This window comes from Atractosteus spatula, chromosome 10 (assembly GCF_055471065.1).
Source record: "Atractosteus spatula isolate fAtrSpa1 chromosome 10, fAtrSpa1.hap1, whole genome shotgun sequence".
Taxonomy (NCBI): Eukaryota; Metazoa; Chordata; class Actinopteri; order Semionotiformes; family Lepisosteidae; genus Atractosteus; species Atractosteus spatula.
In genome coordinates, this window is record NC_142715.1 from 24467018 (window position 1) to 24491984 (window position 24967).

Here is a 24967-nt window from a genome sequence, read left to right on the forward strand (position 1 = left end):
ACCTCACCTCAACCAATCCTGCTGCATTAACGAAGCTGAAGTTGGCTTCTTATTCGGCAGCTTCTTATTCGCGTTTTTCGTTCCACCTTATAAGATGCTACTGTGATGTTATGCCGCCTTTCGCCTGTAGATGGCTCTATAGTTATTTTTAAAAATACTAATCCGAGTGGATTACTGGACATAGCCTCAGTAAAGGGGAATATGTAAATAATGATTATCCAAATTGCATTTTTGTATGAAACACATTTAAGAAAATCGAAAACCAATTTTCAAAACTCACAATAACACAAACTGGCATGTTAGACGACAAGTAAATAAGACAAAAGCAAACCATTAATTCACTGGCATTTTCTGCATATTTACCACGACCTTGCCTTCTGATTAAAAGTCTCAAAATCTTGCATTTTGCAAGAACTGTTAATATAGCAGTATACAATGGGACATTTAGAACATGGCATGTGAGAATATGGTTAACCGAAGATGAGCAAAGGGTGATGGCACTTTCTGCTTATTGCTATGACCCTCCCTCCTGATTATAAAATAGTCTCACAATTCTGCCACTGAGGTAATGTGACAAATTATGAAAATCATTAAGTATAAGAAAATTTACTGTACCATTTTTTAAATATGACCTTCTGAACATGTAAGGATTAACAGTCAACAAAATAGCACCCCTTCTGCTGATTTACTTTTTCCCTCCTTCCTTGTCACCAGAACATCTTAATATTCCGACACTAAGGTAGGAGAGACAAAATCACTTATCATGTACATTTGTAATTACGACACGTCACTGTTGCATTTCTGCGTTGTGACATGTAATACCCACAGTGGAAATTCATAGTTGTGATTATAGGAATGTTATATATCAGGTGGGTAGCTGCGTCAGCATGCGTAGGCTGCAAAGGAACAAGTAAAGGATTATTCCATGTTCAAAAGAGAAGAAAGGAAACACACCGTTTCGGCTGTGGAGCCTTCTTCAGGTGTGAGAAAGACAGGGCAGTATGCAAAGATTATTATCCTTTTGTCTTTGCTGATTGCAGTTTATCTTTGATGACAGCATCAAAGACGTTAAGGAATTTTTACACCTAATAAACAGACACTTTTTTTGAACACCCTTATTTACTGTTAACAAAAGAGCTGACACGTATTATGTGTGAAAAAAAGTTGCTAAACAGCTCGACCTGCTGCCCCCTCTGAAAGACACAGTCACTCATAGAATTATTGAAATGGCGGATGGTTTCAAAAGTACACTGGTAGAGCACGTTAAGATGAGCAGATGCTTTTCATTGTAATTAGGTGAGTCTGTAATCGATTTGGCCAATTCACTCGTTTATGTTAGATATGAGTTTGAGGGTATGTCCCATGAGGACTTTCTGTTCTGTAAACCGCTACCATCAGGAACAGGAAAGCAAGAGCAATGAAAAGCTGCACAGCGCTGTGAAAGAAAATACAGAGAAGTGAAAGGCAGTCCTTTCTCTAAAGAGGTAGAAGAAGAGCGATTCCCCATCGGGGAATCAAACCCCGGTCTCCCACATGACAGACAGGGATACTCACCACTATACTAACAAGGAAGACATCACTCTCTCTGACCCCAGGCATCGTGTCTTGACCCACCGTGCTGGAAGCCGACGCGTGCTGTGATTCCTTTACGGAGCAGAAATGACAACCGAGGAGCCGAGAGATCATTTCAGCATTTCGCATCTGAACGGAAAACACAACCAACCAACTCGGAATGACTTGCTTTTGACGCTTTTCAAAGTGTTCTTTGTGCACAACGACTGCGCCGCCTAGCAGATACAAATGGGTTGTACAACTTCGAACTAGCAAATGTAAGAGGGCTAAGCCCCCTCTCTTTTAGCCCAGGTTCGATCTGTCTCCCAGAATCACCAGGGCGCACGCACACACACACACCCGTGCCGTTAAAGTGCTATGCTTTATTTCTAAGGGCAACTCAACATTCACTTCTACCCCGTGAAAAGAAAAGACAGCGTCCGCAGCAACAGCAGCTCAAGTCTCTGCACAGGAGCTAAGCAGCCCCCATCTCCTCTGCTCTGCGGCTCCTGCGGAGTGGAGTCCTGCCTGGAGCCGTGTTTGCAGGCGACGGCTCCCCGCGCTCTGTGCATCGTGTCCAAGAGGTCCTGGGAGGAAGAGAGAGCCCTCCCACTCGGGGGCTTTTCCACGGTCTGTGTGAGGAGGGGCGGGTGTGTCCAGTAGCTTATCGAGCATGTTGTGTATCTTAATAAAGAGCCTTTCTTATATGATTTAGACTATTTTATTAACTACACAAATCACGCTCTCACACCATATGTTCCCGCCTTCTACTCTCTCGTTCTGTTGTCTCGCGATGTCTATTCACTATACTACATCCCTTCCTTTGTTATTTTTAAAGTCTATAACTTTACCATACAATTGTAACAATTTTATATCAACACACAGTAAACGGTTATTAACTATTACAACAAAATGTATATAAACCCTTTCATTTCTATTTAATACATTCATCTTTTTTTACAACAATTTCTATGCGTACCAACTCAAATTTTAGTTCAATTTCTACTTAAGTCACTTCTAAATATCACCTCATTTCTAGCAGTCTAAGCAACATCTACATAGATAACACAAACAAAATAGGGCAATTTAACATTTGGAGACCTATGCAAGTCCTGTATTTTTAAATGTCTCTGTAATGAGCCGGTTTCCTGATAACCCTGCCACTAATGGTTGTTACTTTACTTCTGGGTAAAGTTACTGGTTCTCCTACGGATGTACTCTCCACTGTCTGAGGACTCGGCACTTCCTGCACATCAGAAAGTCCTGTATTCTCAGCGTTTTCTGTTTCTGCAGATTCAAAATCAAGATCCAATGGAGGAGCGTGTTAAAGATGTTTTACATTTCTCATTATTTTTGCGAGTGTCTTTGAACTTGGCATCCAATTTACTGGTGTCTAGGCCAGCCACAAACACTACGTCACCGACCTTGAAGTTATGATCCCTTGCTCGATGTGTCTGGTCTGCATATAATTTCATTTTGTGTGCATACTCCTCATGATGTCTATGGATATCTTTTGTCTTTTGAATGTCCCTTGGCTCTTCTTCTTTCTTTTCCACGTTTGGTAGTTTAGTCCGGATATCACACCCAAAGATAAGATTAGCTGGGGTTTCTCCAGATGCCCTGTGTGGTGTTGATCTATAAGTCAGCAGAATCTTAGGGAGTTCCTCTCTCTCTTTTTTCCTTCTGTCACAGCTGCTCTTAAGGCCTTTTTCAGGTATCTGTGAAATCTTTCAATTTTGCCATTACATCTCGGATAGTAAGGTGATGGACGGATGTGTTTAATTCCACAATTAGTACGAAATGATTCAAACAACTGTCCTATGAATTGCCTGCCATTATCTGTTACTACCTCTAGTGGATAACCAAATCGTGCAAAGATGTTCATCAGCTCTCTAATAACTGTGGCTGAAGATATGTCTGATACAACAACCGCCTCAGGTTAAGAAGTATAATAGTCTATGACAGTCAATATGTATTCATTCTGAATGGGACCTACCAGGGCAATGCCCAATTTTGTCCAAGGCCTTGGTGGTAATTCAAGTGGTTGGAGAGGTTGATCCTCCTACAATGGCTGATTCAACACACAAGTGGAACAATTCCTGATTAGTCTTTCAACATCACTGTCCATGTTGGGCCAGTAAAAGTTGCTTCTCAGGTACTGTTTTGTACGAACTACACCCTGATGTGTCTCATGTGCTATTTTCAGTGCTTGTCTGATTTTTGTTTTCGGTAACACAATCCTCTGTCCTCTTAAAAGCAGTCCATCATATGTAGATAACTCCAACCTACACCTGTGGTATGGCTGCAGTTCTTCTGGAATTGGATTAGGCCATTGTCCTTTTTCCACTATGGACATCAACAATTTCAATGTGTCATCTTCGTTTGTTGCTTGTTTAAGTTCCTCAAGTGTCAGTGCATGCAGTTCATAAGTGCTGATTGAAAGCACTCTATCAACATAGGTGTCTTCATAACCAGTGTCTTCTGTGTCTGGTAAAGGAAGACGTGACAATGAGTCTGCGACATTGGTTTTCCCTACTATGTGTTCAATTTTGTAATCATAAGGCCATAATCTCAATCCAAGTCTTTGTATCCTGGGTGGTAACAATGTTGCCTTTTTGGGATTGAACATATAAATGAGGGGTTTATGATCCATTTGAAGTGTGAACTTGCCTCCCCATAAATATGTCCTAAAATGTTCCTCTGCCCAAACACAACCCAAGGCTTCACGCTCTATTTGTGAGTAATGCCTTTCTGTTGGGGTAAGTGAGCGACTTGCATATGCCACTGGTTTTTTCTGTCCATCTTCTTGTCTTTGTAGCAATACTGCTCCAAGTCCTACAGGATTTGCGTCACTGATCACTACTGTTGACGCATCTAGTTTGAAGTATGCCAGACATGGTTCAGTTACAAGTGCTCTTTTCAACTCGGCAATGGCTTTCTCAGTTTCCGATGTCCATTCCCACTTCTGTCCTTTCCTCGTTAGTTTTCTAAGGATTCTGATATATCTGCATAATTAGGAATTAATTTCTTCAAAAATCCACAAGTGCCTAAGAACGAGTGCAGAAGCGCAACATTCTCAGGTCTCGGTGCACTGCAAACAGCTCTCACCTTTTTCGGGTCTGGTTTTATTCCTTCTGCAGTGACCAAACGTCCCAGTATCTCGATCTCTTTTAGGCCAAAGATACACTTATCTTTATTTAAAGTTAAGCCTCTGTCTTGGAATCTTTGGAATACTTGCCTGAGCCTCTGTTCAAGTTGTTCTTCATTTTCCACATGTACTACAACATCATCCATATACCATACAACACCTGGCATTTCACACAACATCGAGTCCATAGCCTTCTGAAAGGCCTCTGGGGCACTAGACAAGCCATAAGGAACTACTCTGAAATGGTAACAACCCCTGTGTGTGGTGAAGGTAGTAAGGTGTCTTGATGCCAGGGCCAACTCAACTTGCCAGAATCCTTTTCGAACATCTAACTTTGCAAAAACTTTGGCTCCTTGCACTGCTTGCAATATGCTGTCAACCGTTGGTACTAGATGTCTCTCTCTGATTACTGCTTTATTCACTTCTCACAGATCCACACACAGTCTCACATCCTTGGTGTCTTTTTTGGTATTATCAGAATATTTTAGATCCATCTGCACCTTGATTCACTTCTTCAATAATTCCATCATCCAGGATTTTATCTAACTCCTGATTAACAGCTTCTATCACTGGGCAGGGTACTCGTCTCAGACTTTGAGCTACTGGCAAAACTTTCTCATCTACTGTAACCTTGATCTGTCCTAAACCTTTAAAGAGTGACTCATATTCCTGTGCTAACTGCTGAAACCTCTCTGAGGACTGGTCAACCACATTGACAGTGTCTCCTACATTCAGAATCTAAAGATCAAAACATGCTTTTCTTCCCAACAACTGTTCTACATTTCCTTCAATTCCATAGGCTTTGTCCTTTATTACATTTTCCTACCATTTCAACTGTGCCTCAAAGTAGCCAACACACTGAAGTGGACTAATTTGTGAATAGGCATAGCATTTCTTATTAGTCTGCTTAAGTTTAGTTCTGTGTGCAAACACTTTCTTGAAACGTTCTACTCCAATGAGGTTTCTTCCACTTCCTGTATCTATCACCATTTTTATCTCTTGGCCATTTATTTGAACAGTTTCTTTACCTTCAGGGTCAATGGAATAAACAAATTCATCTGAGTCTGAAGAAGGTTCTTGAACTGCGCTCACTGGTTTATCCGTTTTTTTAAGCTTTGTCCCTTCCTTATTTATATTAACTTTCTTTTCTTTTTGGAAACTGATTTTCTTTCTAAACACTCTGGTGCATAATGACCTGTTTTCTTACAGTGTAGACATTTTGTTACTTGTGCTCCGCATTCATCTGCTTTGTGCGTTGGTAGTCCGCACCTGTAATGTCAGTTATATAATGTCAGCCGTCCCCTGTTCTTCTATGTCTGTAACTTGACTGCGTCCTGCTGCTCAGCTTTTGTTTCTAAAGTTTGAGAGAGCAACCCGTTCAATGTTTCTTTAGAAGTAAACATGACTCTCTCTAGCTTTGTCACTGTGGTTAGAAAGCATTTTTTTGATTCTGCTTGAGCTGCTTCATAAATTCTAGCAACTGTAAGAGCTCTTTCTAAAGTCGATCTCTTAACATGTCAGCTTCCAATCCTTCAAAGTCACATGATTTGGCCAGTTCTCTTAGTGCATTTACAAAAGCATCAACAGACTCGTCCTGAGATCTTGTCACAACCGCCAGCCAGCCCAGATAAACTAACCAGTGCCAGGAGCGGTTTGAAAATAACAATTGAGTCTTCTCTTAGAGAGCTCTACCTCGCCTTTCTTTGTACTTCGCTTACTATACTTCTCCTGGTTTCTGAACTATCCTTTTGGCCCTTGACCTTGAACCTTGCCTACTGATTTGGATTGTAATATTCTCTTCGGATCTCCTGGATTTTGAACTACCTTTCGACCACGATCTCGCCTGACGTTTTGGATTGTACGCCTGTTTTGAAATCTACCTGGTCCTGCGTCTGCATATGATCTGCATACCTATTCGTGGGGGATTCCTTACAGATCCTTGTCTAAATTTATGCCATTCCAAAACCACATTTCTCTGCAGTGTAAAGTAAGTGTCTAAGGCAGCTACAGTCTGTTCATATGTACCTTTTTCTCCACAGAGGTTGGCGAAAATCCACTGCACAGGCGCCCCAATACAGTGCAATAAGGTAGCATGATTCATGGCATCTGGAGCTCCTATAGATCCACTGGCTATTTAAAAAAATCTGTACGCCTAATTTTTTTTTCAAAGTCTTCAAATAACTTTCAATCATTTTAGAGGTAGAAAATTCAAAGCTCTTACTGCTACCAACAATTCACCAATCAAGAGAGTCAATCTCTGTAAATTATGGTCAATGGTAGCCACTGTAACCAGGAATCTGCAGGGTTTAGCCAATCACATCTCAGAGAACAGAGAACAGCACGTATTTATCCAATCCCATGGGGATTCTGGAAGCTTTAGTCATGTTGAGTTTCCTGTAGGTACTAATTTTAATTCCTTGTATTAATCCTAACATAGGATGCGGTACCGAAGCGGTAATCCTAACATTACTGCTTCTTCTTGTATGTTACTTGAAAAGTAATACTTGTTATTTCTTACTCATCACTGGTCTGTAACTTCATTACCCCCAGTTTTCTTAGAGCAGAATGTCCTTTTAGGTTAAAATCGATGACTTCTTGAATTTAAGTCAGAAATTCTCCTCTTGATTTTGGTTTCCAGTGCTTTATTTCAGGTGTGCTTTCACGATGACAGAGGCAAGCTCAGTTAATCTCCTTGCTCACCCAGCAATGTCTGCTTTACTGTTACAAGACAGAAGATGTTTTGGAAGAAAACTTTTTTTCTTTGAATTTCAGTGTGACAAATACAGTCTTTGTTTTAATGAGCTCATATTTTAAAATACCAAGAAATCTTTTACATAACAAATATGAAATAAGGAAAGAATATATAATTGTACAGAAAAAGAAAAAATAATTTATTGACCAAAGGTAAAAGGTAATGTTACAATTGTGCAGAAAAGAATGAAATAAATATATAAATATATATATATAAATATATAAAGTATAAATACCAACCACTTTTATCATAATATTCTTATTGAGAGGAAGCAATCCAGTTGAGACAGCATTACAAGTAAAATAATAACAGCTTTATGATAACCCATAATTGGGCATTATTGGGCATTGTAGGTGATATTAACTTCCATACTTATGTGTTTACTTTTGTTGTAGTTCCACACTTGCATTTCCTGCAACTAACAACTGACTGCGCTACAGAGACTGACACTTCGGATTTCTTTATTGAAAGTTTTTCGTTAAGAAACAAAAAATCGCTAGCATTTCCTTGCCAGCCAGCAATATTTCTTCTGCACTGATAAGTAAGATTTCCATTTCATCTTTCATCGCAAGGTCGATGATTGTCTTGGAAAATATGTTGCAGGGAAGGAAATGCACACTTTCACTAAAGTACATCAAGACTTATGTTGCTCTCCATAATGGTAAGTTCTGTATGACAAGACAGGGAAGAAAAGAACTGCTGGGACACAGACCTAGGGTTTTCTGTTTATTCGATAGGGGCTTTCATCAACTAAGGACAGTGCTGGCGTCGTGTTGAATTGTGTATGCCGTAGAAATCTGTATACCTTTTCAAGTACGCATGTGCACTGGAAATCAGAGGTATTATTTGTCTGTCTGCTCGTGAACACATTTCTTATTATCTGTAGGAAATGCTCAATTCTAAATTTAGCCAGCAGCCATATCACCCTGCAACTCACAACTGGCAACCCATTGAAGCTAAGGAGGTGTGAGCCTGGTCAGTACCTGGATGGGAGACCTCCTGGGAAAAACTAAGGTTGCTGCTGGAAGAGGTGTTAGTGGGGCCAGCAGGGGGCGCTCACCCTGTGGTCCATGTGGGTCCTAATGCCCCAGTATAGTGACTGGGACACTATACTGTAAGCAGTCGCTGTCCTTCGGATGAGACGTAAAACCGAGGTACTGACTCTCTGTGGTCATTAAAAATCCCAGGGCGCTTCTCGAAAAGAGTAGGGGTGTAACCCCGGTGTCCTGGCCAAAATTTCCAATTGGCCCTTACCAATCATGGCCTCCTAATAATCCCCCTCTATGAATTGGCTAAATTACTCTGCTCTCCTCCCCACTGATAGCTGATGTGTGGTGAGTGTTCTGGCACACTATGGCTGCACATGGCTGCACATTGGTGGAGTGGAGTCCCCATTACCTGTAAATCGCTTTGAGTGGAGCGTCCAGAAAAGTGCTATATAAGTGTAAGCAATTATTAAATGTCAGGTTTACTTAAGTATTACAATTATAAGAAATGGAGTGTTAATCGGCAATTAAGTCTTCCTATGAATTTAGTTTTAATGTGCATTACAGAAACTAACTCCTGGAGAGGAACCAAAATGCAATCCCAAAAAAAACAGGCAACAGTGTGGACAAAAGCAAAACCACTGAAGCACATAAAGACTCTGAAATTGAAGTAGACGCATCTGAAACTGATGCAAACTAAATTGAGGATGATCTGGGATGATTGCAACTGTATAGCATTAGGGAGGATGATAGGAGAATAATTTGGATTATACCAGCAGTGTCTGGAGTAAAACTAGAAATGGAGCTAGACACAAGGTCAGCCCTTTTGAAACTTACACTGATGAGACTGTGCCGACTCTTGGGAAATTAAAGGAAATGTAGCCTCCAATGTAAAAACACGTAAGCCAGACCTTTATTTGCTGGAAAAGAGGTGTCTGTATCATCAGGTCATGAGTGGTTGAAAAAAAGTCCCCTCGACAGGAGCTCCATCAGGGCACTAAATCTAGGCTCTTCCAGTAACAAACCCACCAAAAAGAGAATTTCACAGTTGTTGCCTGATGCAAAACATGGAAATAAGGAAGGCATTGCAATCTTGAAGGGAATTAACACAAAAGCTACAGTTAATGAGATGGATCGCGACACCCTGTACCATATGTTATTTGTCTTAAGGTGGAGCCACAATTACAACATTTAGAGGAAATGGGAATCTTGTCTAAATCTGAATGGAATGAGCAAATCCAACAGTCCCAGTTCTGAACTGAGGAAAGGTTGGTGAGGTGCACATTTGTACAGATTTTAAAGTTACTATAAACCCTGTACTCCTCAGTGTTCATTACCCTTTACCTTGTGTAGAAGGCAATTTTGTAACGTTAGCAGGAGGTGAGCATTTCTCCAAGACTGACTCCCAGTATGGACATGGAAAATGAAGAATCATCAAAGCAATGTTTGACAATTAATACTAGCAAAGTTTCAATACAATCACCTAGTTTCTGGGGGTCAAGCTCTATGGCAGAGGGTGATGGAACAAGCCCTGCAGGGAACTCCAGGTACACAGCGTTATCTGGACGACATTATTGTGAAGGATGGAGAACATTTAAAAAAAATTAGATAGAACACTTACCAGGCTCAGAGACAAGACTTAGATCTAAATATGCCAAGTGTGAATTTCCTTAAAGAGAAATCTCACGTGATTAACAATGATGGCCTTCAAGAGGCACAGGAAGAAGTGAAAGTAGTGTTGAGAGCACCACAACTACAAAATGTTTCACAACTATGTTGTTTTATTAAACTCATTGGTTTGAAATCTGTTTTAGTAAACACTACTTTGATTAAAAAACTCTTTTATTTTTAGATTTTGAGAACCAAAGCGGGTACAGGCTGCAATAAAACTGCAGTATAGCAGATAAGAACCACTGATATAAAAATGTGTTCTGGCATTTGAATGTTTTTTTCTGGGACAGTGTACTCATGATATATATGATACAGAATTCCTTCATTTGAGAGTTGACCAAATGGGTGAATGACCTCAGCCATGCACTTATTAATTAAAAGGTGAATGGACGTGAAGTTTCAGAAGAATACACTGCTGATACATCATGCATAAGCAGGTGTGTTTAATTGCATTACAAGGTTAGATGACACATATGTAGCTGATGAGTTCTCATTCTGCAACACAATCAAACTGAACTTTGACAAAGAAATGAAACGGGAAACTCACATGTTTAAATATGAGAGTCCATTAAGAACATACAGTGAACCTCAAAAACTGCAATGTATTGATGTCTAGTTATAGGGATTTTCAATCTGAACTTGATGAAGATGAAGAGCTTTCTGTGAAGCTAAAGCAACATTAAGAATCTAAAAAGAAAACCTCAATCAGAGCTGAACAGACAAGACAAAGTGCAGCTGTGGAGCTCAGTCACTCCAGAGAACGTAAACTGTCTGAACTGGAAGAGCAACCATTCATCTGCCCCTGCCAAACGTAACACTACACAACAGGAGGAAAATAACAGGCTAAGAAATTCAACAGTAAAAACATACCCTGAATACATATACACCTGAGTTTGAACTTATTATGCTTGAAGCAGGGGTGAAATCCAAATTTCTGTTGTGAAAGTACTCAGGTTTGAAGAGCGAATCTCATATTGATAATGTTTCTAAGCAAAAAGGTAAACAATGTTATATAAAAACATAGTTTCACTACCGTGAAAATAAATTTAATGGCTGGATATAGAGAATGTTGGAGCTTACATGCACAAGTGTATCACTTGTATTTTTTTTTAAATGTGTTGTTTATGATGATGTAAGTTTAACTTGAGGGTGTTGTAAATGTAAAACCCGTAAAGACACTAGATCTGTGACTTCTGCTATGAGGTTAAACACCTCAGATATTCATTTATTTCATGAATCTAGCCATGGTGCAATAGATTAGAAAAAAAAACAAGTATTTGAAGTTTCAAATTCATAAATCATTGTACAACTCTAAAATTCTGTGTACCATCTTATCATGTGTTTCTCTCCTCTGTGAATAAGCTGGTGTGTTTTTAAACTGCGTTGCAGACTAAAACTTTTCCCACACTGACTGCAGCTGAATGGTTTCTCTCCTGTATGACTAAGCTGGTGGGTTTTTAAATGGTTTTTCTGAGTAAACTTTTTCCCACACTGACTGCAGCTGAATGGTTTCTCTCCTGTATGACTAAGCTGGTGGGTTTTTAAATGGTTTTTCTGAGTAAACTTTTTCCCACACTGACTGCAGTTAAATGGTTTCTCACCTGTGTGAATGAGTTGGTGTTTTTGTAAATTGCTTGCCCTATTAAAACTCTTCCCACAATGGCGGCAGGTGAATGGTTTCTCTCCTGTGTGAATTCGTAAGTGGGTTTTTAAATGACTTGCCTGATTAAATATTTTCCCACACTGACTGCAGGTTAATGGTTTCTCACCAGTATGAGTGCGCTGGTGACTTTTTAATTTACTTGGTTGCCGAAAAACATTGTTGTCGTTTGTGCTGAACAGACATTTTCACCACTTTATCTGAACAAGGTTTGGGATGAGTCTTCCTAAGTTTCTGGGCTTTAGTCTGCTGCACTGACAGTCTCTGCATGTTTGCAGAAGAAGGGATCATTCTTATCAAGTCCTGTGGGCCTCCCTGTTGTTCCTCTCTTTCCTCTCGGTCCTGATCCTCCTCTGTGTGCTGTAACTCAGTGCTGTTCTCTTCGCCAGATACATCAGTCTGCTGCTCTGCAGGTTGAATCAGCTGGGATCCACTTTCCTGCTCCCTTAGACTGAAAACATTAAATTCCTTCTCTCCCTCTTCCCTGCACCCTTGTACAGAGACCAACTCTAGTTCTTTTATATGCTTTGCAATATTCTTAGTGTTCAGATTACACTTCTCTACAAAGTCATTTGATACTAAGGGATTATCCAATTGTTTAAACCACTTTTGCAATGACAGTCTCTCCACCTTAACAGAACAAGGCCTTATTATCATCAAGCCCTGTTGGAGTTGTTATTGTTCCTCCCTATAATGACTCTCCACTGTGTGCTGTGACTCAGTACTGTTCTCTTCACCAGGTATATCAGTCTGCTGCTCTGCAGGGTCAATCAACCGGGGCTCAACGTTCTGCTCTGTGAGATTAAACCCATCCAGATAATTCAGCTCCTCCTCTTTGAGCCTCTGTATAGACAGAGATTCTAGAGCATTGAAATGTATTGTAATAGTATTATTGTCCAGAATATTAACTTTCCCTGTAAAATCATCAAATACTAAGAACCCAGCTGTCTCACTCTCAGGCTCTGTTTTAATCACAGGCACAGAGTCCAGATCCTCAACACTCTGTCTGCTCTCTGTGTGCTGCTCATTAAGTGTCTCTGTCCCTTCTGCAGTAGTGAGACCTGTATCCTGCATCAGACTGGAGCCCCACTCCTCCTTACTGTGCTGCTCTTCAAGAGGAGCACTTTCCCCAGCATCAGGGAGAGCACTGGCCTCTGAGCCTATAACACAGGACAAGATGACAAGACCTTTAGCATGAGCTTGGAGAAGTGATGAAAATGAAGTCATTCCAATACAAAAAAAATCTTAAAATTTAAATATGAGATAGCAAAGACATTCTTTAGTATCTGCATATAAATGAAGTTGTAAAAACTCAAATAATCATGAATTATGTAGTGTAATTACATAATAACATCATTTTCACACAAATTCATGTATACCTAGAGTCAGTGGTGAAAAAAATACAAGTAGTGTAAATACAAATTTAAAAAATGCAGAAAATTTCACAAATTCAACTCACACATCTGAGCTGCTCTTTGGGATCTGGTCACTTGTTATTATGCAGCATTACCATCAATATGACAAGTACGAAGAGAAAAGGCAAGGCAAGAATAGTTCAATTGTATCATTGTTTTTATTATACTTTAAACCAGTTACTTAAGTATTACAATTATGAGAAATGAGGTGTTAATCGTCAATTACATATTCCTATGAATTCAGTCTTAATGTGCATTAAAGAAACTAACTCCTGGAGAGGAACTAAAATAAACATAAAAAGATAGTTTGCTGTATTTTTTTCTTTGCCTGAAATATTTTATGGGTAAGCAGAAAGATTCAACTAAGCCATGTTATCTGCATACACAATAGTATCCCCCAATTCGATATGACACCGGCAAAACCTTCTGAAAAGACATTTAAAGAAAATGTGGTTGCCCTGTGGAATCATTTGAGCTGAAAGCCATTGATCATAGTGGAGAGATTTCCATTTCATAAATGAAACCAGTGAAAGACTGAAAGCATATCAGAATACTTCGTAGCGCTACATAGATCATCAGAACAGTGTCAGTTTGGCTCCGGGCTCTCAAATGCTTTGATGGACAGACTGGTGAGTGGGTTGCTCAGTGAAAACACACAGACTCAGCTGCTCACTGAGCACAATTTAACACTGCGGCACGCTTTAAACATTGTGATTTTGATGGAAATGGCTACCAAAGATGCAAACGAATTGCATCAGAAAATAGTTGCATGTGCTACACATAAGATTTTTGTTAAAAAATACTGGAAAGGGCAGCCTTGTTTTCATGGTGGCAAATCCTCACATGACCCCACTGACTGGGGTCACATGTTGGTTTAGAGAAAAAGACTGTGGAAACTGCCACAAACGTGGCTACATTAAGAATGTGTAGAGCAGAGAAAATGCAATCCCAGAAAAACAGGCAACAGTGTTGGAAAAAAGCAAAACCACTAAAGCACATACTCTGAAATTGAACAAGGTGCATCACATATTGATGCAAACTCAATTGGGGATGATCTGGGATGATTGCAACTGTATAGCATTAGGGAGGATGATAGGAGAATGATTTGGATTATACCAGAAGTGTCTGGAGTAAAACTAGAAATGGAGCTAGACACAACTTTCACTGGTGAGACTGTGCCGACTCTTGGGAAATTAAAGGAAATGTAGCCTCCAATGTAAAAACACGTAAGCCAGACCTTTATTTGCTGGAAAAGAAGTGTCTGTATCGTCAGGTCATGAGTGGTTGAAAAAAAGTCCCCTCGATGGGAGCTCCATCAGGGCACTAAATCTAGGCTCTTCCAGTAACAAACCCACCAAAAAGAGAATTTCACAGTTGTTGCCTAATGCAAAACATGGAATTAAGTAAGTCAATGTAACCTTGAAGGAAATTAACACAAAAACTGCAGTTAATGAGATGGATCGCGACACCCTGTACCATATGTTATTTGTCTTAAGGTGGAGCCACAAGACTGACTCGGCCCAGGGATATCTTCAAATGGAGACTGAAGAATCATCAAAGCAACGTTTGACAATTAATACTAGCAATACAATCACCTACAGATGCAGCCATTCAAAGTGCGCGGTACAGACACGTACCGGAGGTAATTGGCTACAGCGTCGCGCATCGTGACGCAAGATGATGCGGGGTACCGCGGTACGTGATTGGTTGACCGACAGGGGCACTCGTGGTCCGTTGGTCTGTCGTAGAAAGATTTACAGTAAACGTCTTTACTGTGCCCGTTGTAGATATTGAATTTTACCACTGAAGGAAATCTTAGTAGCTGAGCATAAAAAGAATAGGAGTATACTGCAACGCATGTGAAGGCCATAAACGATATTAATTTTGGAACATAAACATACAGTATATGGCTGGTCTCGGTACTTTAAAGAAAACATACACGAAACATGGTTTCATTATGACCAGTATCGGTCTTGAGATATTTTTAACTTGATTTACAGTATTTGAGAGGTATGTCTTGACACTGATACTACGTAAATACTGCTCACGTATATGTTTCTAGGTTTATATTATGCATTTCATACGGTCAAATTACTTTTGAGCAACTGATAAGAAGCGCGAAACGGTATGCCCAGGGCGTTTTAGTTTTCGTTTTGTTTTAATGCAGTGAAGTGGATTGATTAGAGATATCAAGTACATACAAGTCATTTTTTAAATGTTGTAGTTCGTCTTGTAAAAATGTTACGAGTACATCATCTGTCAACAATTACACAGGTTCTGTTTCCATATTGCGGATTTTGGTTACGTAATATTATTTTCTAATTTCACGTTGTGAATATATGATTTGGGCAAACAGAGCTGCAAAGAAGTACATAATGGGTTGTTGGGTTTTTTTGCAGTTTTATCTAGAACAAGCGATGCTTAAACCTTTGTCTGATTCTTGTGAAACTATCCACACGACAGTTACAGTACCTAGGAGTTGACTTCAGTGATGTCACTGATGGGATGTTTCTAAAAATCCATCCACTGTAAAACATCTTCTCCACTTGTCCTGCATATGTATTCGCTAATGAAGCTGTGTGTTCTTAGCCTGGTTCTCTACATTTCTGTATGAACCAGCTTAGAGGGCTAAAGACAGCTTGTGTTTAAATTGAGTGTAAGGTAATTTATGCTTCTAAAGTCATGGTCAGCATTTATTATTGTACTGTGCTGTAAACTTCTTCTGTGCCTAATTACATTATTTTATAGCTTTATCAAATCTGTACATTGTCTGTCGATAATGTTTCTGTAGTGCTTTTTTAGCCCTCAGCATGCGACTGTGCCGGTGGCGCTGTAGGTTAGGTTCCTGACTTCCATATCACACTGTCTGTGATCAAATCCCATGGAACTATGACTTTATTTTTTAACAAACATTTCTTTGAAAAAATGAAACGTTTCCCTTGGTCAGAGATTAAATAAAACCTCACTCGCACCAAACAAATTTATATTTCTAAATATCACAACATGATCGAATTTAAGTCTTTTTAATAACAATGAATAGTCATCTATGCGTTACAAAATAAACATTTATATTGATTTGAATTGCGTTTTGATTTAAATCGTAAACGTGTGTTTAAATATATGTGTTTAAAGGCAATATACTGTATAAAAGCGCTGATTCTTATGGAATGTGTTCCGCCCAGGATTCAAAAAATTATTTTTTTTTAATCGCGTATCTAAGGAAAATTGAAGTATAACTTTATTCATGCACATCATTATACAGTATCTCATTTTGTATTTCTATAAAAAAAAATTGTTTGCCCAGCCACTATTGTTGTTATTGTTTTTATCCTGTAAAGCGCTTTGAGGAGCACAGCTTTCTCACCACTTAGATTACTTTTTGACACCATCCTTACACAAAGAAGAAACTGATTGTATTTTCCGATGACATACAAGTGCAAAGATTACAGATTTTAATCGTCTTTTTTCTGAACCAGGGAAAATCTGATCATGTTTCTCTATAACAATAATAAAAAACTTTATTTTACATATCACCTTTAAAAGTGGCATCTCAAAACAATACAGTAGATGTAAACCACAGATTACAAAGTAAAACCGAGAGCGTAAAACCTGGGTGTAACAGCTGTTCCTTTTTCTGATCACTCGCTCTCTGGATAAACGTCTCGCCTGTCCAGCTCTATCAATTTATTTTAGTCAAAATTTTATATATCACCTTTAAAAGTGGAATCTCAAAGCAAAGTAAATACCCAACACTGATTGTACCCATCTGTCATGCTAATAAAACACCTTGAATTGAACTGAATTGAGGGACAGAGGGGGGGAGGGTGAGCGAGATAACCAGGATGCAAGGCAAATAAGATACACTCCACAGGCATTCACAACAGCAACATATGAAACTTTTGCACATATAGTTAAGTTATTACTTGGTTTTCAAAGTGCAATGAAATACAATATTGTTGTTGTTGCTGTTCTTGTTGTTTTAATCCTGTAAAGCGTTTTGAGAAGCAACCTTTAAAGGCGATATATACTGTAAAAGCGCTGATTCTTATGGAATGTGTTCCGCCGGGGATTCAAAATTTATTTATTTTTTAATCGCGTATCTAAGGAAATCTCAGTATAACTTTGTTCATGACCAAACAGTGGCATGTTACATTATTATTAGTTTTTTTGTTAACAAGGCTCGCCAGCTAATGTGAATCGAAACCTGTCTTTCTAGCTTTTAAAGTCGTGCGATGTGTAAGCCACAATTCAAATAGAGAAAAAAGAGCTGACTGACAAGATTTAAGATGTGGCTGTCAATGTTGGATTAAAAAAAACACATTGCCCGACGTTTGTTGCATTGCTTGAAAAATAACTTTATTTCGAGAGACTGGATAAGTAATTCAAGTGTTTTTTTTAACTTCCTGAAAAACAACTAATAATTTAACTATATGTGCAAACGTTTTATGATATGTCGCTGTTGTGAATGTCTGTGGACATGTGCTGGCTGGACAGGAGGCTCTACTGTACACAGAGAGGGGCGGGAGGAGGGGACAAGCCGATACATACTCTTAGAGTTTGATTAATAGGGAATATAATACAAAAATATAGTACTAAAAATAAGATACACTCTACAGACATTCACAACGGCGACTTTCAGAAGATAGGACACAGCGGCTCAGGCACCCGCTGAATGGAAAAGGGGCACTTTAATGTTCTGTATGGCTAATACTAAAGCCAATACTAATATTCAATACTTTAATATTCTTTTCTGTATGTTTAACAATAGTGGGTACTGGCCTAATTCGTCCCTGCTCCCGTTGTTAGGTGTTAATGTGTTGTTAAGTGTGAATTTGTACCTGTTTCCCTGAGGTCTGGCTTTTTTTCTGGAAAACCATAACTCTGGTCTTGTTCAGTTTGACTGTCGGCACCCAGGTCTGACAGTGCTGCTCCAGCAGTGCCAGGTTCTGGCGCAGCCTCTGTTCTGTGGGCCACAGCGGGACCAGGTCGTCTGCACAGACCAGGAACTCGATTTCCATAATTAATGCAGATCAGTAAATCAAGGGACAAAGCAACTATTGCGCCCGGGTCCTCAATGGGCTTTGACGTGCTAATGCGTTGGTTTAACAGTACGGGTGTGGCAAGCCTCTAATGTTTAACCTTTAACTGTTTTTCCATCTACTGTATTGCTTTGAGATGCCACTTTTAAAGGTGATATGTAAAATAAAGTTTTTTATTATTGTTATAGAGAAACATGATCAGATTTTCCCTGGTTCAGAAAAAAAGATCTAAAGTGCTACACCTAACTTTCTTAATTCGATGTATTTAAAGCAGTGAACTACTGTAGGTGTAACATAACATTCAGAAATACAATCGAGAATAGTTTTGTGGTGTTTGTTTAGATAAATCGTTCCTAAAACGTATAACGTAACAAAATTAAAGACGATTAAAATCTGTAATCTTTCCACTTGTACTGTATGTCATCAGAAAGTTTCTGCTTTGTGTAAGGATGGTATCAAAAAGTGATCTTAAGTGGTGAGAAAGCTGTGCTCAATGTATTTAAGGGACTTAAAAGTAAAAGGAGATGCTTCATATTGCTTGACTAATTTTACAAACTAAGTTATAAATGCAGAAGCTCCCTCGGTGCCGCGCCGGGTGTAAATATCAAAATATACATTCGTTCCGGGCAGAGGCCGAAGAGCGCCCGGCTGGGGTGCGCGGGGAAGAGCAGGACAGGAATGAAAGGCGGGGTTTAGGAAGGCGTACAGTCTGGGCAGGTATAGATTACACTTTTCTAAAACGTATTTGAAAAATAAAAACGATTACAACCTAATCCTTCCACGTTTGATCCCAAAATCCCAAGAAATATAAATCTAAACGGGTAGAAAGCTATGCTGAAAGTTTATTAAGATACTTAGAAGACAAAGATACTGTATCAATTTATGTTGCATTAGCCTGATTATGATTAAAAAACACATATAATTAAACACGCATTTGCGATTTAAATCAAAACACGATTTAAATCAATATAAATGTTTATATTGTAACGCATACTGTCCAGCCTCCATTTCTCTATAAAAATTTACTCTATTACACACACACACACAATAGAAGCAGGAAGCAGAAGCAGGGACCGTTGTCAGAAGGGAAGAAGGTGACTATTCATTGTTATCAAAAATGACTGAATCGATCATGTTGTGATATTTTGAAAATATAAAAGTCAATTGATTGTCCATAATATCGCTATTCTATTTTTTCAAAGAAATGTTTGTTAAAAGAAAAGTCCAGCACCAGCTGGATTTGAACACACAACCCGTGAGTCGGTAATCGGGCATATAGACCAGTAGGCTACAAGGGAAGTCACAGGAAGAGAAAGGCGAAACAGCCTACACAGCCCTGTCGCAGTACACAAATATAATCATATCGTTCTTAAATCCTTTAGATACGCGATTCCATATTATATTAGCAGAAAAGCTTAAAACTACCACTTTTTCACACGCTATTTCACATGCTAGTTAAATACTTCGATGCTTAAAATCGTTAGGGAGAAATGGAATACCGGTGTGTATTTTTCCTTTAAAGTACCGATTCCTGGAATCTGACTGGCTGACACCCTTCTGAAGTGGTTCCATAAAATCTGGTATATGGAAAAGAAAGCGTTGATAAAAAAGCCTGGATTCTCATGTATCTCATACAAGTATCTTTTAATACAGTCTTTGCTGTGCTCTTGAGGATCCTTTTGATATTTTGAGCTCTAGTTGAATGATAAGTGTCGCATTTTAAATCATTTTCGTAGTTAGAAATTATGAAACGCCCTGTTAAAAGCAAGGGAGTTTTTATGCCCGTTGAAGTAAAACAAAATGCCTGACAAAGTATGGCTTGGACAGATTCCAAGTGCTTGTACAAATGTGCTAAAGAAATTATACTTTGAGTATACAGCTTGTCCAAAGTCATTCATTATTAATACTATTAGTAATATCTTCGGTAAAGGCTTTGATGCATAAATATTTCTGATAAAGGTAGGTTGCGTACTTTTGTCCAACTGAGCAATCTTGCTTTCATAAAATATACCAACATTTTAATGACTGATGATTAACATGCTGTAATACACAGTTCAAAATTAAAGGCTCAAATGCTGTACATGAGAGGTTAAGCTCCCCCTGGCGGTTTTACAAGGTGACGCCGGATAGTTTCCGGCATGACGTCAAATGATGCGATTAACCACGTGATACTGCGTGATACCGCGTGATACTGCCTGATAACGCGACACGCCCACCGGGGTATGCCGCGAAATACCCCACCCATTTTGAATGGCTGTAGTTTCTAGGGCTCAAGCTGTATGGCAGAGGGTGATGGAACAAGCCATGCAGGGAACTACAGGTACACAGTGTTATCTGGACGACATTATTGTGAAAGATGGAGAACATTTTTTTAAAAATTAGAAAGAACACTTACCAGGCTCAGAGACAAGACTAAGATCTAAAAATGTCTGCTGCTCTGCGGGATCAATTAGCTGGATCACCATGTACTGCTCTGTAAGATTAAACCCATCCAGTTCATCCAGCTCCTCTTCTTTAAGCCTCTGTACAGACACTGATTCTAGCGCATTGAAATTTATTGTAATAGTATTATTGTCCAGAATATTAACCTTCCTTGTAAAATCCTCACATCCTAATAACCCAGTTGTCTCACTCTCAGGCTCTGTCTTCATCATGGGCACAGAGTCCAGATCCATGACACTCTGTCTGCTCTCTGTGTGCTGCTCCCTGAGTGTCTCTTTCCCTTCTGCAGCAGGGAGCTCTGTCTCCTGCATCAGACTGGAGCCCCACTCCTCCTCTCTGTGTTGCTGTTCAAGAGGAGCCCTTTCCCCAGCATCAGGAAGAGCACTGGCCACTGAACCTGAAAACACAGGAGAAGACGATGAGACCTTTAGCATGAGCTTAGAGTAGTGATCAAAATGAAGTAATTCCAATACAAAGAAAAATCTTAAAATTTAAATATGAGACGTATATAGTATCTGCATATAAATGAAGTTGTAAAAACTCAAATAATTATGAATTGTGTAGTGTAATTACATAATTACATCATTTTCACACAAATTCATGTATACCTAGTCAGTGGTGAAAAAATACAAGTAGTGTAAGTAAAAATGTAAATAATGCAGGGAATTTCAAGAACTCAACTCTAATAGCTCAACTCTAGTAGCACACATCTGAGCTGCTCTTTGGGATTTGGTCACTTGTTATCATGCAGCATCACCATATATGACAAGTACGAAGAGGAAAGGCAAGGCAAGTTAAGTTGTATCACTGTTTTTATTATACTTTAAACCAGTGATTCTCAAAGTGTGGTCCGCGGGCTCACCTAATCATTTTTCTTAAAACTGTTTAAGTCAGAGGAAAGAATATTGTAGTGTCCGCTATGAAGGGGCTGTTAAGAACTGCAAGCTGTAAAAAGTGGGAGCAGGGACTTGTGTGTTGAGTCTAGGTATTGGGGTTTCAGCAGTCTTTAAAGGGACTGTGTGTCATTAGTGGGGCGCGCACCAGCCTAGTCGAAGGCTTGGCTGGCTTGAGGGTCTGCCAAAAAGCAGTTTCCACTCATTCTCCTTGAGTGTACCCTTCAGTTGCCTTTGTGTTTTAATGAAGCTTGAGTTATGACAGACCACCTCTCCTTCACTCTCCCCATCAGCACCTATCGCTTCAGTGTTTTAGTTTTATGCACCTAGAATGAAATGATGTCAGTTTGGTGGCGATGTCCTTGCCGCCATGCAGCTGTCTATTGTCTTTAGTGATGCACAGGTCATCTTTTTTTTACCCAAACCCCCACCAAACTGATCTTAAATCTTTTTTTTTAACCCAGGTCAACCTCGGTTGATGTGGTGGTGTTCTGATTATATGTGATTTTGGATATACAGGCTTTGTCAGGAGCCTAATTATAATGTAAAATGTGAGTCTACTGTAATAATATCACTACTACATACAATTAACACTGCACTGACAGTGAGGGTTTAATACAGACACACTGACTGGACACTCCAGTACATGAACACTGCACTGAGAGAGAGAGGGGTTCATACAGACACACGGACCGGACGCTACAGTACATTAACACTACACTGAGAGAGAGGGGTTAATACAGACACACTGACTGGACACTCCAGTACATTAACACTGCACTGAGAGAAAGAGGGGTTAATACAGACACACGGACCGGACGCTACAGTACATTAACACTACACTGAGAGAGAGGGGTTAATATAGACACACTGACTGACTGGACACTACAGGACATTAACACTGCACTGAGAGAGAGGGGTTAATACAGACACACTGACTGGACACTACAGTACATTAACACTGCACTGAAAGAGAGAGAGGGCTTAATACAGACACACTGACTGGACACTACAGTACATTAACTCTGCACTGAGAGAAAGAAGGGTTAATACAGACACACGGACCGGACGCTACAGTACATTAACACTACACTGAGAGATAGGGGTTAATATAGACACACTGACTGACTGGACACTACAGGACATTAACACTGCACTGAAAGAGAGGGGTTAATACAGACACACTGACTGGACACTACAGTACATTAACACTGCACTGAGAGAGAGAGGGCTTAATACAGACACACTGACTGGACACTACAGTACATTAACACTGCACTGAGAGAGAGGGGTTAATTCAGACACAGTAACTGAACACTACAGTACATTTACCCTGCACTGAGAGAGAGGGGTTAATACAGACGCATGATCATTGGTATACATATACAAATCTAAACCAATACAACGTAAATGCAAATTAAATAGTTTTTTCCTAATGACATACCTGTAGGATTATACGATAATCCAGTGAAACAACTGGTATGTCTGAACGAAGTATTATAATCGCCATAATCAGACAACAACAGTTCAGACACTAACTTCATACAAGTCACCCCACTGACCTGACAGCTCCAGTTTCGCGTACATTTCTTCCTTTATTCCTGCGGTGACTTCACAGGGAAGCGTGTGTCCAACACGATCTGTCTGTCCCTGATCTCCTCCTGCTCCCGACTCCTTCTCCCACAGCTGCAATCTCCGCTTCAGGCTCTCGTTCTCCTTCTTCAGCTGCGCCATTTCACTCCCGACACTGTCCTCCACACACTGTGTGATTTTAAACACGGCCCGTCTCACCAGGATCTGTGAGACGCTGAGGAGTTTGTCTTGAAACTTGTCCTCGGAGTCAGACATCCTGTTTCTGAAAACTTCTGACACATCATACACGATCGATTTGAGTAACATATCTATGAAAGAGTGAATCTCGGTTTGTAGATTCAACAAACACGTCGCCATCCTTCTTCAGAGTCAATCATAAACAAAGGCTGACTTAAACTCAAGAACTTTATTTTTATTCTTCACAGATCCTGTATTCTGTGATCTGTTCAAATATGAACACAACCGACAAGACATAGCATATTCAGACCCTGAAACGGTACTTAAAAAACAGAATAACTTTCCTCTTTATTATTTAGCTAAAGCAAGCGTTTCAATCAACACCAAGTGGATGACATATCGTCAAAGCCGTGCAGTACGGTTACGTTATTCTTGAGCGCTGCAGCGGCTTAAAAAAAAACGAGGAGTGGGAATGATAAACAAGAGTTTCTGCAGCCGAATATAAACCTGGAGTGAATTATATGCTAGTTAACGATGCTCGTGAGTGTCGATTTAGTGCAACTGATAATATATTTCCACGTTTTACTTGCAGGATACTATAATGTACATTATTATCGATGTAGGATTTGATGTAAAACTATTCTTAAATTCATTTAAAAAAAACACTGATGGATTTACACCTGTGTCAATTATTTTATGAAAGAGATTCGGGGGCTGAATTGTGTGAAAGGGAGAGCTGTAATCTATCACCAAGGCCCATGTGTACTTACTGGGGGCCTCAAGGTGCTGGATGTCAGAGAGTTCGTGTTGATGTGAGTCTAGGTGGGTGATGAGCACATACTTACCAATTTGCCATTCAAACACTGAAATAGTGGCTGATCTTACTGTCCTGTAATACTTTAAACATGTTATACTCAACAACTTTGGCACTGGGATAATAACAGTAGACTTACTAATAAAATTGTTTGTGCTCTAAAACCTATTTTTAAGAATAAACAAATACAGTCTGAGGATACATTTTCAATGTTGCATGTATGTTTTCAATGTTAACCCATTGTTCTTGTTTGGAGTTTAAAAATATATAATACAAATACAAAAATTGTGTCAGAAGCTGATGTTGTTCTAGATCTGGGAGATTTAACCCACCTTCTGAGCTGGGCAGATGTAGACGTTGCCTTCTTACTCCATGAGTGTGTTTAGATCATATAAAATCTTTGATAATTGAAGAAGCTGTTCTGAAAAATGTTTTTGGAAGAGTTACTGGGATCATTGAAAAAAAAACTTAGGTAACTATAATTTTACAGCTTTGGGTGACGGAAATGGGAAGAGTAAAACACTCCTAACTTCCAAGGAGGGAGGATGTTTGCTAAGGTTTGAAGGGTCCCTTGAGCTGAAATAGTTGTAAGGTTTATCTTAGCACACCTATATACACATTGTAGATTCATGATTGGCAAGGAGCAGCACGGCCACACACACAAATTATCAAAACAGAGAGAGGAGAGAGAAGACAAGGTGGAAGAGGAGAAACAAGGAGAGGAGAGAGAAGTCCGCAGGAGTTGGGACTTGAAGCTTACGCCAGGCGAGATCCCCTACTTCTTGGTCATCTGAACCAAACCGGACTGCAGCTAAGTATCTGAACC

The 24967-nt window shown here is 39.5% G+C and overlaps 2 protein-coding genes across 2 annotated transcripts in view; both read right to left on the reverse strand.

Moving 5' to 3' along the window:
• LOC148826073 (uncharacterized) overlaps positions 1–24967 on the reverse strand; it is a 588722-nt gene that overhangs the window by 108983 nt on the left and 454772 nt on the right. Inside the window, 1 exon segment of the mRNA XM_088926251.1 lies at positions 11517–11897. Coding sequence (XP_088782377.1) covers positions 11517–11897 — 381 coding nt within the window.
• LOC148826080 (uncharacterized) lies at positions 12065–23507 on the reverse strand. Its single transcript, XM_088926142.1, has 5 exons — positions 23195–23507; positions 23120–23158; positions 20855–21055; positions 12555–12928; positions 12065–12175 (listed from the first exon to the last, which is right to left on the reverse strand). The coding sequence occupies exons 1-5, from the start codon at positions 23505–23507 to the stop codon at positions 12065–12067; spliced, it is 1038 nt and encodes a 345-aa protein (XP_088782268.1).

Bases quoted from the DNA above. Each gene is read 5' to 3' on its own strand.
- LOC148826080 (XM_088926142.1), bottom strand. From the start codon at position 23,507: ATGGCGACGTGTTTGTTGAATCTACAAACCGAGATTCACTCTTTCATA. The intron at 21,056-23,119 runs GTCAGTGGGGTG...TTTCAGGTTCAG, and splicing joins CGCGAAACTGGAGCTGTCAG to TGGCCAGTGCTCTTCCTGAT. The intron at 12,929-20,854 runs GTGAGACAACTG...CCTGTGTTATAG, and splicing joins GATGAAGACAGAGCCTGAGA to GCTCAGAGGCCAGTGCTCTC.